Below are 12,724 nucleotides of genomic sequence, written 5' to 3' on the forward strand. Positions count from 1 at the left end.
CAGGCGACAGGCATGGTGTGGGGGTGGGGATTGGGTCACAGAGGGCCCAGGGAGACAGACAGACAGAGGCTGAGAGAGAAACACCTGGAAAGAGAGCCCAAGACAGGGGCACCAAGCAGGGGCCAGATCAGAGACTGGGGGGGTAGTGTGGGGGTGCGGGGGGCACCCCCAGAGTTGGGGTGTCCTGGGAGCCCGGCAGTTTTCCTGCACGTGCTGCTTGGCCGTGTTTCATATTTATACGTTTGGCCGCTCCAGGTCTCACCTGTGGTATATGAACTCTTAGTTGCTACATGTGGGATACAGTTCCCAACTGGGGAGACCAGGGATTGAACCTTGACCCCCCCCCCCGACTCCTCCACCCCACTACATACCCCCACTGGCATTGGGAGCCTGGAGTCAGCCACTGGACCACCAGGGAGGTTCCTTGTGCAGCTTGACTTTTCACTTTTACCGGTTGCCCGTTGACCTCTGAAGCTTTGGGAGCCAGAATCCACCAAGCCCGAGTCTCCCCATGTCCCCCCATCCCCTTGGATGAATCTACTGTGTGGGTGGAGCACAGCCTGAGGCAGGGGCGGGGAGACGCCCTGAGTTGGGGCCCTGCCTGCCTCTCCCTGCCCACAGTCTCCCTGTGCCTCTGGGTCCCTCATTTCTGCTTGGCACCTAGTGAGGTGCCCCACGTTTGCCTCCTTCTTGTGCTTATGCTCACACCTCCTGGGTCAGGCCCATGACCCCTAGAGCCATCTCCTGAGCCCCTGACCCTGGTTCTCTTCTGACATCACCCAGCCTGTCATACCCCTTGCATCCCATCGAGGGCAGTGTGCCCCCTGCAGCTGCTCTACCCCAGGGTCCCTCAGGGCCAGACCCCGGGGTCCCTCCTTCCCTGCCCGCTCCCTCACCCCCACAGCGTGCCCTGACCCTCTTGTCAGTTCTGTTCTGCCCTCAGGGTCCTGGCTCAGCCTCATCTCCTCCCACGGGGACCCTCAGCCTCCTCCTGGGCCTCCAGCCTGCCCCCATGTGGCCCCAGAGAGGTCTTTCTATATCCAGGACTGATCTGCCCAACCCCTGCTCACAGCCTCGCCCTGGGTCAGGTCCAACTGTTCTTGGAGGCTCTGTAGGCAGTGGGCCTGCCAGGATCTACTTTTATCTCTAATCACCTCCTCAGATAGATACAGGAGAAATCTCCTCCCTTAACATTCCAGGTCTCCTTGGGGGCTGTTTCTAATTCTGGAATGGCCCTTTCCCACTGGCTCCCTGGAGAGGCACCCCCCCCCCGCCAGCCTCCTAGAGCCAGCCTTGCCCAAGACCCCTCAGCGCAATGAGTTAAGAATCTGTCCGCAATGAGGGAGACCCAGGTTCAATCCCTGGGCTGGGGAGATCCCCTGGCGGAGGATCCGGCAACCCAGTCTAGTATTCTTGCCTGGAGAATTTTAGGGACAGAGGAGCCCGGCGGGCTGCAGTCCATGGGACATGACTAACACTTTCATTTTCACACTTCCAGCTCCTAGAGGCTGCCTGTTTCCTGGCTCGTGACCCCCTCTTGTCTTCAGACACCCCCAGCCCCCCACCCCGAGCCTCCCATATAGCATCTTCATCACCCGTCTCTCTGATTCTCCTCTCGTGTCTCTCTTCCATTTTTTTCTTTTTAAATTTTTTGGCTGCACTGCACCGTGTGTGGAATCTTAGTTGCCCAACTAGGTACCGAACCTCCTCCAACCCTGCAGTGGAAGCGCAGAGTCTTAACCATACTTCACCACCACGAGGGAAGCCCCACTGCCTCCTTCACTTTTAAGGACGCTCGGGATTATACTGGGTTGACCCAGACCACGCAGGACAATTTCCCGCCTTTGAGGTCAGCGGATTAGCCAGACTCACAGGTTCCTGGATAACGTCTTTTGGGGCCACGACTGACAGTTGGCGGACAAGCTGGGCGTTGAGAAGTCAACCCTCGCCTTCTCCGTGGGGCTCATCTCCCAGTACACTCTGGCCTGCACCGATTTGTTTGTTCCTAGTCTCCCCCTTGCGCCTTCAGAGGGCAAGGATTTGCATTGCTTTTCCCCTGCGCGTCCCCGCCCCACCCCCATGAGAAACCTGAGGCCCTGAGAGGTGAGTGCGTCGCAGGAGCCTAACCCGCTTAGGTCTCTCTGATAAACTGAAGGAGAGGGGTCCCCGGTGAGACTGGGAGCAAATTACCGAGTTTATTGAGGCAGCAGCGGCAGGAGGCCGGGCAGGGGGCGGGGCGTACGGGGCAGGGGGCGGGGCCTCCGCTGGGTCCACGAGGTGTCCTGCCCAGGCCCCAGTGCTTGCTCGGAAGGCTAATGTGGTCGTGGGAGCCGCTCCAGACGGGCAGCCGTGGGCCCCTCCTCTTGGGGTCAGTCTGCCTGCAGCCAGGAGCCCTGCTCCTCCACCTCCTTGGTTACTACCAGCAACACCTCGCACAAGCCCTGAGCCAGTGCGGCCGCCAGGAAGGCCCTGCGCGCAGACATGGGGAGTCTGAGGCCTGGCGGAGGTTGGGTGGGGAGGGGGGAACAGGCCGCCTCCCCGTGGCCCCCGGCCCTGGAGCCGCTCCCCCCACCCCTCACCTGACGCCATCCTCGTCGCCCAGCACCTCAGGCGCCCGCAGCTTGGAGTCCAGGTTGTAGTAGACGCCGTCCACCTGGCGCAGGGCCACCCAGTGCCGCCGGCGCAGGGGCAGGGACAGCAGCCCCAGCGAGACCGGCGAGGGCAGGTTCAGGATAAGTCCCAGCACCTTGGGCAGCGCCAGCTGGGACAGGGGCCTGCGGGCGAGGCAGGGACGCTGGTGTCAGAGCCCCAACCCTGGGCTGGTGCCCTCTGTATGTGGGGCCCGAGCTGGTAGCGGCGGTGGGAGCCCCAGCCCACCAAAGGACTCACCTCCATCAGCCCACCCGTTGCTTCCTTCCACTTACCTGCTGCCCACCCACCCAGACCTCCTAGTCAGCCACCCACCCAACAAGTCACCCTTCACCCTCATCTGCCTGACCATTCGTTACCCACGCGTCATGCACCCACCAAGCCAAGCCCCAAGCACCACCTGCCCAACAACTCTTCCATCCACTCTCTCCCCATCCACTCCTGACACATCTACCGCTGATTCTATCCATCATCCATCCATTATGCACCACCCACCCATCCAAGCCTCCTAGCCATAGAACAGTCACCCACCATCCACGTTCTTCCTTGACCCACTCATCCACCCACTGATGCAATCAACCCGCAGCCAGCCAGCCAGCAGCCCAACATCTCCTCCACCACCCACCCAACTCTTCATCCGCTCTTTCCATTCGTCCATCCAACCGACCATCTTGGATGTTTGGTATCCACTGCCTATCAACTGAGGGCTTCCCAGGTGGCTCGGTGTAAAGAATCTGCCTGCCAATGCAGGGGACACGAGAGATACGGGTTCAATCCCTGGGTTGGCCTGGAGCAGGAAATGGCGACCCACTCCATTACTCTTGCCTGGAACATTCCATGAACAGAGGAGCCTGGCGGGCCACAGTCCATGGGGTCGCAGAGTTGGACATGGCTGAGTGACTGAGCACGTCACACATATCAATGATCCATCCTTTATCTATCTATCATTCACTCAACCACCCATCCATTCATATATCCCATCACCCATCCTACCCATTCACCATCCACTTACCCATCAATCTGCCAATCATCCATCCATCAGCTCACACCCTGACCGTCCCTCTACCACCTCCCGAGCCCTCAGTGGGCCAGCCACCCATTATCCATCGCTGCAAACCCTCCACCCATCTGCCCCTTCCTTCCTCCTTCCCATCCACCCGTCCCCTCCCTCTGCTTCGTCCCCCACTGGCCACCGTCCCACCGCACCCACCGCGCCCAGCTCAGCATGCCTGACGCAGCATTATGGCCCGCACCTCCTTCGGTCCCACCACACGGCAGCCAGGCCCTGCCCCTGCAGGGCAGCCATGATCACGTTGACGTCATAGTTGCCAGTGCCCAGGAGGCTGCGATGGGGGTTCAGCCGGGAGTCTGGGGCCAACCTGAGTGGGAGGTGGTCAGGGCCTCCTGAGTTGGGGGTTCCTGAGAAGGCATCCCCCTCCCTCACAGAGCCAAAGCGTCTCAGGGTCCGTGAGTCATCCAGCCATGGATTCTTCCCTCTCTTCAACCCTTTGCCGACTCATCACCCCCAGCCATGTTCCTCCTGTCCCCCACCCACAGCTCTGCTCAGGCCTTGCCCTCCTCCTCCTGGACCCTCACCAGCTTCCAATCTCACCCCTCCTGGGGGCTCCTTCTACACCCAGCACTGCCCCTGCCCCAGCCGTCCCTGGCACCCCCATTACCCCAGGAGAGAACCCCAGCCCCCAGCTGTCCCTGGCAGGATCTGGGCCCTGCTGGCTTCCTGGATCCATGCCCACCCCATTCCTTGCAGCCACCTGACCCAGTGCATCTCCTGTGCTCCTGCCCCCCGCCTTCTCTCCAGCTGTCCCCCAGCCCACTTGTCTCTGGGCCCCGCCTCCTTGAGACAAAGGCAACTTTGTTCTGTCTCCGGGCCTTTGGGGGGCAAGGCAGGGGGAGGGGCGGGAGAGGGGGAAAGTTGTGTATTCTTCCTCTGTGTATCTGTTTCCCTGGCTTCCCTTAGGGCAGGGGCTCACAGTGGACTCATCTTGGAGTCTCCAGCAAGGCCGAGCCATGAAAGAGTTGATTGATTCCTGTTCTGAATGATGGGAGGGGGTGAATACATTCTAAAATAATCAGTCTGAGGGCCTGGGACTGGCCTGAGGATGGCAGGGGTGGAGGCATGGGAGGGCTGTGAGCAAGAGATGGGGAGAAAGGGTCATCTGGGGGCATAGGATCACATGGGGGACTGACTGGAGGGGAGAGACTGGAGGCTGAGGGGAGGGTCCAGAAGGCAGTGGGGCCAGAGAGGAGCAGCTCAGGCAGAGAGATAACAAAGAAGTGATGTTTGAAATCCTGAATAGTGAGGCGGCACACTCCAGGCTGCCAAGAAGAGAGAGCCATGCCAGGCAGAAAGAACAGCCTGTGCAAAGGCCCAGAGGCACCACGTGGGGCTCATTCAGAGACTAGAGGGAATTTGTCTGGAAGCAAGCAGTGAGATACGAAGCTGCAGAGACGGGTGGGGCCACGGCACACAGGGTTTTGGTTATCAGGCTGGGCACAGAGCCCGGGGCTTCTGCCAGAGGTGCTGGGGGAGCCCTGGGAGTGGAGGAGGGCAGGTGCAGTGCGGGAGCCCTGTGTAGCCGGGACTGAAGGAGATAAACCAGAAGCTGGGAGGCGGGAAGAGAGTGAGGCTGAGGGCCTAGGTAAAAGGCTGAGGTCAGCGGGGTGAGCAGATGCCTGGGTAACATCTCAGTTTCTGAGTCCCGGAGTCCAGCAGGGCAGGGGATGGGGCAGCAGAAAGCCGCAGGGCTCTGCCCCAGGCCTTGCTTTGCTCTGAGACCCAGGTGGGTGTCCCCGCCTCCGTGAGCCCTGCTTCTCCAGGGGTTGGGGTGGGTGATGGTCACCTCTTGCAGATCTCATCGGCAGCCTCCTGGCTGAAGAGCTGCTGCTGCAGGACGTTGTTGAGGGCATGCACGGCACAGAGCTCCAGGCGTTGCCGTTCGTGGTACACGGAGGGCGGGCTTGGCTGAGCTCCTGGGGCCTGGGACATGCCGTCCTCGGCTCCTGCTTGGAGGGGTAGGGGGAGAAGGTGCTTAGGAGTCTGGGATCTGGAAGCCGAACCTGCCAGCAGGCCCTCGGGGGCACCGTCATTGAGTGGGGGCTCGGGCAGCCTGAGGGGCCCCTGACTCTGGCGATCTCCTGGCAACAGAGTACCTCCATTCCCTATTTCTAGGAAAAAAGCTCTCTCTTCTCTCGCTTAGCAACAGAGGACCACTCCCCCCGCCCCGGCCCCTGCCACATCCCTAAGTGAATGGGTCCCTGTGGTGGTCACCTAGCAACAGAGAACTCCCCTCCCCTGTCCCTAGGTAACAGGCCTCCTCTCTGGTTACTTAGCAACAGAGGAGCCTCCTCGTCCCCCTCCTCGCCGCCTACTAGGTAACCAGGCTCTACTCTGGTTACTTAGCAATAGAAGAAGCCTCCTCCCCGTCTCTAGGTAACAGGGTCTCTTCTGGTCGCCTAGCAACAGAAGGCTCCCCCCCTGTCACCAACCAACAGAGTTCTCTCCTCCTGTCACCTGGCAACAGGGCCCTCTCCCCGGACACCGAGTAACAGAGCTGTCTCCCCGACCTGTACCCCAACCATGGCGCTCGCCCGCTCCGCTGCCTGGAAATGCCCCTCACCCCGCCTGCCTCTCTGTTCCCCCAAACCGGGGGCTCCCGCATCCCCCCGGGCGGCGGCTCCGGGCTCCGAGAGCGCAGGACGGGCGGCACCGCGCTGACTGGGCAGGTGGGACGGACTACAGCTCCCGGCGGCCCCCGCGAGCCGGACTACGATTCCCGGCGACTCCGGCGAGAACGAGAGCTCCTCACGGAAAGTCCGGGCAGTGTGGCCCGGAAGTCCGCTGTCGCCCCGAGAACCCGGGACTACAACTTCCGTCGGCCCTTCGACGAGTCCCGGAAATGTGCCCTAAGTCGGTCCTCTCCTTCTCACAGTTCCACGCCTCCTGCTTCTCGGAAGCTTCTGGGAAACGTAGTGAGGAGGCTCTCGCGATAGCTTCGAGGGGTGTTACTTCCCTGTACGTCCGTTCCCTGGGCGTTCCCTGGGCTGGCGTCATGCCTAGCGTGACGACGCAGCGTGACGTCACGGAAGGGAAAGCGATCAGACACCAGACCACGCAGGGAGAAGAGCGTCCAATGTTTACTGAGACCAGAGGGATGTATGGGGACACTGAGGCCAGGGCAGCAGTGGGTCGGTGGTGGTGGGAGGTAAATAATGAGATGAGGAAGTCCTCTTGGGAAGGGGGAGGCTTCTCAGCAGAGATGGATCCCCGGCTTGGAGGGGAGCTGGCAGCACCCTGTGGGGGAGATACGGGGAATGAAAGGCTAAGACAGAGAGATGAGGAGAGACAGACACCTGGAAGAAGGAACAGACCACCGTGGGGACGGAGAAAGACTTAGAGGGAGGGACTGAGGCTCAGAAGGGAACAGAGACCCAGAGAGGGGGGCCAAAACCTAGAGGAAGAGGGATAGACACCTGGCGGGTGGAGAGACTCACGTATGTGCTAGAGTCCCCAAGAGACAGGGACACAGAGGCTGGGAGAGGAGACTTGGAGAGAGAGAGAGAGAGAGGGATCTATAAAGACAACGTCGTGGAGAAGAAGGTTAAGGAGACTCAGAAATAAAGATCAGTCGACAGAGACGGAATCAGAACTGCAGACTCAGAAAGCCTGAGACTCAAGCTCCGCCTGGGGCTTGCGGAGAGGGGCTGCTAGTGCCCAGGAGGAGCCTGGCCGTACCCACGAGGCTGCGCCAGAAGGTGGTGACGGTGGCAGAGCCGGTGACAGCGCCTGGCTCTGCGGGGTTCTCTCTGTGCGTGTGCACAGCGAAGGTTCGACCTGTGGGGCCCGGGGGTCCGCTCAGCTCCACATCCACCACGTGCACGTTCTTGAGGCTAGGGCAAGCAGGGTGGTCAGTCTAGATGGCCTGGCCCCAGCCCAGACCCCTACTCAGCTCCGCTCACCTGAAATCAGCCACAAGCACCCCGATCACACGGTCGAAGCCCAGGCTGGGGGCGGCCAGGGCAGCGGCCGCCATGGTGTTGGAGTTTCGGGGGGCGTGGGGGCAAAGCCCGCGAACAGCGCCTTCATAGAGCACAGCGCGAGGCCCCGTGCTGCGCATCGTAGCCAGGGGTCCCTCGAGCCGGAAGCCATCGGGGTGTGTGGCCATGGTGACACGGAGGCTCTGAAAGTGAGAGCTGGGGTCAGGGAGCCTGAGTGTGCCTGTTGGCCGCCTCTCATTCCCGGGGAGTGCAGCGGGCCCCCACCTGGAGGCCCCCGGCTTCGTCCAACCTGGTGATGTCCTCCGCGCCCCACAGGGCCCCCCGGGCCACGAACACAGCGTGGCCCCAGCGATGTGAGGCTTCCAGGAGCTGCCGCTCTGTGGCCTGGTCAGCCAGGGCTGAGGGGGACCCCACCTGGGGCAGATGAATTGGGGAGCTGAAGTCAGGAGACGGATCCCACTTTAGGGTGGGGTGGTGTCAAGGCGGAAGAGGCGGGGCTCACCAGGAGATTGGCGTAGCGCAGGATTTCTGCCCCAGATTCCTGGATTATTTTGGGATGGGCCACTTCCACCACAACGTCAGGGTGCCTGGGAAACGGGACAGAGGCGGGGAAGGCCTGAAGTGGTATTGGATCTCCCCCTGCTCCCAAGGTTCCCTGAGTCTGTGGAGGCCTGTCATGTTTCACTCTGGCCTGGGAGGGGAAAGAGGATGGAGGCTTGTCCTGTTTCACCTTTGGGTGAGCAAGGACCAGAGAGGGTAAGGGCCTTGCCTGAGAGCACACAGCACCTAAAGGAGGCCAGAATAAGAGTTTCAGAGAGTCCTGCTCTCTCATGGCGAGGTCACTGACCTCTCCCCGAGAGCAGCAAGGTTCTGGAGCTGGAGGGAAGGGGGTACGCTCCCCGCCATGCGTCCTGCGTCACGGTTCCAGACAAAAACAAGTTCTAGGCCCAGTTCTGGTCCCTGAGTCAGCAAGTGGGAGACCAAGGACTGACCTAGGGAGAAGCAAAGAGACAGAGAGGGGGCACATGAACCCAGAGAGACGGGAACAGGGACTCAGAGAGGGGACAGAGACCCAGAGAGAGGGGGACAAGGACCCAGAGAGGAGGACAAGGACCCCGGCGGGGACACCAAAACAGGTGGGGGGCAGAGAATCAGGAGTCGGAGGACAGAGACCCTGAGGGGCCGGAGCCCCCCAGTGGGGAGTGGAACATGCTTAGGCAGAATCAGCCAGGCCACAGATCAAGACGGAGATGAAAGGAATGTTGGTGGAGGACACAGGCTTTTGAGGCTCCAGAAAGGGCCCTGGGGGAGAGGCCCCGGACAGTCAAGGACTCACCGAGGCGGCCGTAGCCCACTATCCCCACCTTCCTCGGGACCCTGTCGAGGGCCATGCCCTTGAATTCAGTGGTCTGCATCTGAGCTCTGCTGCCTGCTGCCCGTCTCACGCCACACACGAGGTTTGGGCAGCGGCTGATCTTTGGACTCTGACCCTCAGTCCTCTCCCGAACCTTCCCCCTTCCCTGCGGTGGCCCAGAGGCGGGGGTGAGGGGGTGCTGCGTGGGGGCAGAAGGAGGATCCTGGGGATGGTGGGCAAGATGGTTTGGGGTTCTAGGACCCTGCGTTGTGCGGCCCCCACCCCACCCCCCTGCCATCTAGCCTCTTCTTTCTCTGCATCACATCCTCCTGTCTTCCTGCTGATGTGGAAAATTTCCTCTGCAGTCCCCCGCCCTCCTTTCTGGCCGGCCAGGTTGTCATGGAAACTGCATCCTGCTTGGGTTGGGGGTAGAGAGGGTTGGGAGCAGGGGAGAGGAGATGGTGACGCTGGACTCTGGGCTCTGTTGGTCCCCTTGCTTCTGCATTTCCAGTCCCCATCCTTGCCCCACCCCAGCCACCACCAGTGCCTTGGCACCCAGGTTTCTTGTCAATGTTCCTCCTCAGCATTTTCTTCCCTTGGTTCTGTGTCTCCATCTCATGTCTCTCTCTCTCCCATCACTGTCTCTCCACCTTTTCCTGGCTCTCCATCCCTCCAGCTCCCACTCCTGCCTCCTCTGGGCTGGCTACCATTCTGTCCCCAGCTAGGCTAGGCCCTCATCTCCTGCAAAGTCCGAGGGAGGCCTGGCCTGTTCATGCCCATCTCCCCACAAGGCAGCAGGAGCTGGAGTTGCGTTCATCTCAGCCTCAGCGACCACCCCCCAACGCCCCCCAGCTCCCATGGAAGGGGTCCATTCCCGCAGCCGCTCTCCAAACCTGCCTCCCGCCAGTCTGCTCATCCTTCTGGTCACCTTGACTTCTCACCTTTTATCCTCCCTGCCCCCAGCCACGATGCCAGTTTATATCCTCACTCCCATGCCCGCCCCTCTCTCGCCACCTCCCATGGCCAAGGAGGAACTTGTGAGGCCTGGGGAGGCCCCGAGTGACCTCCCCACCATGAGGCCCCGCCACTGCGCCTCGAGGGTGCCTGGCATCGGAAATGGTGGAGGCTGCGGCACTCTTGGCTCCCTGCCCCCAACCACCACCTGGTACCCGCTGCCGGGTTGCCATAGCAACCAGGATCGCCGAAAGAAGATGAGAGAAAAAGAGAGCCTGAAAGGGGGAGCGAGGGAGCCAGGCATCCCTCGAGAGGAGAGAACCCAGCAGACAGGCCAGACAAATAGGGCCGGGGACCCCAGACATGTTGCAGCAGAGGCAGCTGCCACGGGTGATAAGGGAAGAATTTGCTCTAAGAGCTCCAGGTGGGGGAGAGATAAGATTCTGTGGCTCAGAAACAGGCAGGGAGGAGGCGGAGGGCCAGGAGCATGGACCCAGTCCAGGCCCTCTGGGAGCACACTGGGCCTGGGTGGGGTCCTGGGGGCTTCCAGCCCTCCTCACACCTCATTTGCAGTTGTGGATGCCACGGGGCCCAGCTGTCCTGTGCATGCACCAGGCTTGCCCTGTTTGCGGACCAGGGTGGGCACAGGGGAGAAAGGCGGCTGAGACCTGAGCCGCTGCTGGGGCCGAGCCCCGTGTGTGAGCAGCAATGTCTGCCCAGAGCAGTGCCTCATCCTGCTTCCACTGGCCTCTGCTCGTCTTCACAGCATGCAAAAGCTGCCCTGGGGGACCCTCTGGAGGTTGAAACGCTGGCACCTTGGCCTCCTTCAGCCCCACCAGCATCTGCCCGCTGGCCTGGCCAACCTCTGTCGTTTGCTCCCACTGGCTGGCTCCTGTCTCTTTGAGGACTCTGTGTGCGACCCCTGCCCTCCTGAGCTACAGCGTGCATCTGAGCCTGCTAAATCACTTCAATCGTGTCTGACTCTTCATGACCCCATGTACTCTAGCCGGCCAGGCTCCTCTGTCCATGGGCTTCTCCAGACAAGAATACTGGAGTGGGTTGCCATGCCCTCCTCCAGGGGATCTTCCTCAACCAGGGATCCAACCCATGTCTCTTGCATCTCCTGCACTGGCAGGAGGATTCTTTACCACTAGTGCCACCTGGGAAGCTACAGCACAGCCCCCCGCCTACTCCCCTGGCTTGGACTCTGCCTCGTGCCTCTGAGTTAACCAGGCAGAAGTGCAGCCCCCTAATGCCCAGCAGGCCCCAGCTGCAGTTTGAGCACGCTTCATGCCCCTCCTTCCCTCCCCTGCCGGCTTTCTCCGGAGGCAGTGTCTCCAATGGGTTTGCAGTGGAGACGGACCCTCTCAGGTTTGGCTCTGTGATGAGCTAAAGTGTGTCCTCGCCTCCAGAAGCTGTGAATATGACCTTAGTAGGAAATAGGATCTTTGCAGATGATCGAGATCATGCTGGAGTCGGTGGTCCCCAATCCAATGTGACTGCTGTCTTCATAAAGAGGGGTTCCCAACTGGCTCAGTGGTAAAGAACCTGCCTGCCAAGCAGGAGACGCCGGTTCCATCCCTGAGTCGGGAAGATCCCCAGCAGGAGTGTGTGGCAACTCACTCCAGTATTCTTGCCAGGGAATTCCCACGGACAGAGGAGCCTGGAGGGCTACAGTCCATGGGGTCACGAGTTGGACATGACATAGGGACTAAACAACAAGCACCTCATAGAAGGCGGGGAGTTGAGCACAGATGCAGAGGAAAGGTGACGTGGAGAAATGGGAAGAATGGCCTGTGGAGACTGGGGTGACACTGCCACCAGTCAAGGAGCATCTGGGGCCACCAGAAGCCAGAAGGGGCAGAGAAGGACCCTTCCCTACGAGGGAGCACAGCTCTGCCCCTATCTTGACTTTGGACTCCAAACTGAGACACTAAATTGCTGTGGCTGTGGTACCTTGAAAGGGCAGCCCCAAGAAACAACCCCCCTGGATTCCTGTTGTGAGGTGGGAGGTGAGGGGAGAGGACCCCAGCACATGCCTCCTAAGAGGGGCAAGGAGATTAAGCACGATGCCAGGTGCGCTGGGCGGCCCAGCCCTTCTCTGGGGCCGCAGGGGTGAAAGGGCAAGGGTCTAAGAGCGCCTGGAGGCGCCAGCTCCCCAGTGACCTTCCCAATGGGGCCTGGAGTTTTCCTCTTCTCATTCAGCTGCCCACCCACGTTCCCTTTTTTCTCTCTCCTCCATGTTTCCATGATCAAAAAAAAAATTTTTCTTTACTTTTTCCGTGTTTTTTTTTTTTTTTTTAAAGTAATTACAGAGCAGGTAGTGGTTGACGCAAACCTCCCTTCAGTATCAAAAGAGTCTGTGGGGCAGGAGAAGGTTGGGGATAACGGCGGCGGGCGGGCTGACGCCGCCCCATCCCCGGCCCACGCGGGGCCAGGGGCTAGGAGTGGGCTCCCCCGGCGCAGGGCCGGGGTGTCCGGAGGCTCTGACCGCGTGGCTGTCTCTTCAGTTTCCAGGGGGTTAGGGGTAGGATAGGGCGGGCGTGGGGGTGGGGGACAGGCGTCAAACTGCAAAAAATGAACCGTAAAAGGAGGGCTGTTGGGGACGAGGGGGGCGGATGCCCTTCAAAAAAGCTCCTCTCTCCCCTGGAAGGCGGAGGGCGGAGAGCGAGGAGGAAAGGCGGAGGCTTCCGGCCACTCTCCTCCTGCTTCCCCTCCCATCGCCAGGGAGGGGGGCGAGGCCCGGAACCG

The 12,724-nt window shown here is 60.9% G+C and overlaps 2 protein-coding genes across 5 annotated transcripts; both read right to left on the reverse strand.

Annotated features, from left to right (window-relative positions):
- Window positions 1-2,176: 2,176 nt before the first annotated feature.
- Window positions 2,177-6,508, reverse strand: JOSD2 (Josephin domain containing 2). 4 transcript variants are annotated; one of them, XM_052656128.1, is made up of 5 exons: window positions 6,297-6,500; window positions 5,511-5,670; window positions 3,903-4,028; window positions 2,580-2,774; window positions 2,177-2,469 (listed from the first exon to the last, which is right to left on the reverse strand). In XM_052656128.1, exons 2-5 carry the CDS (start codon window positions 5,654-5,656, stop codon window positions 2,370-2,372), a joined length of 567 nt encoding a protein of 188 aa, XP_052512088.1. In that variant the 5' UTR covers window positions 5,657-5,670; window positions 6,297-6,500; the 3' UTR covers window positions 2,177-2,369. The 4 variants fall into 4 exon arrangements, with proteins under 4 accessions (XP_052512088.1, XP_052512087.1, XP_052512086.1 ...); XM_052656127.1 differs by having other exon boundaries at window positions 5,511-5,673; window positions 6,288-6,500; XM_052656126.1 differs by having other exon boundaries at window positions 6,288-6,494.
- Window positions 6,509-6,917: 409 nt separating this feature from the next.
- On the reverse strand, window positions 6,918-9,113 carry ASPDH (aspartate dehydrogenase domain containing). Its single transcript, XM_052656133.1, has 7 exons — window positions 9,002-9,113; window positions 8,513-8,657; window positions 8,168-8,252; window positions 7,930-8,079; window positions 7,627-7,847; window positions 7,403-7,557; window positions 6,918-6,961 (listed from the first exon to the last, which is right to left on the reverse strand). The coding sequence occupies exons 1-7, from the start codon at window positions 9,078-9,080 to the stop codon at window positions 6,918-6,920; spliced, it is 879 nt and encodes a 292-aa protein (XP_052512093.1). The 5' UTR covers window positions 9,081-9,113.
- Between the last annotated feature and the right edge of the window lie 3,611 nt (window positions 9,114-12,724).

The sequence above is a fragment of the Budorcas taxicolor genome, chromosome 18 (genome assembly GCF_023091745.1).
Source record: "Budorcas taxicolor isolate Tak-1 chromosome 18, Takin1.1, whole genome shotgun sequence".
NCBI classification, from domain to species: Eukaryota; Metazoa; Chordata; class Mammalia; order Artiodactyla; family Bovidae; genus Budorcas; species Budorcas taxicolor.

What these genes read in the sequence shown, in the direction of transcription:
- JOSD2 (XM_052656128.1), bottom strand. Translation starts at nt 5,656, where the DNA reads ATGTCCCAGGCCCCAGGAGCTCAGCCAAGCCCGCCCTCCGTGTACCAC. An exon ending in GCCGATGAGATCTGCAAGAG is followed by an intron (nt 4,029 to 5,510) that starts GTGACCATCACC and finishes CCTCCCACTCAG; the next exon opens with GTTGGCCCCAGACTCCCGGC. An exon ending in GGCGACGAGGATGGCGTCAG is followed by an intron (nt 2,470 to 2,579) that starts GTGAGGGGTGGG and finishes GTCTGCGCGCAG; the next exon opens with GGCCTTCCTGGCGGCCGCAC.
- ASPDH (XM_052656133.1), bottom strand. Translation starts at nt 9,080, where the DNA reads ATGCAGACCACTGAATTCAAGGGCATGGCCCTCGACAGGGTCCCGAGG. An exon ending in CTTGCTGCTCTCGGGGAGAG is followed by an intron (nt 8,253 to 8,512) that starts GTCAGTGACCTC and finishes CCCGTTTCCCAG; the next exon opens with GCACCCTGACGTTGTGGTGG. An exon ending in GTGCTTGTGGCTGATTTCAG is followed by an intron (nt 7,558 to 7,626) that starts GTGAGCGGAGCT and finishes TGCTTGCCCTAG; the next exon opens with CCTCAAGAACGTGCACGTGG.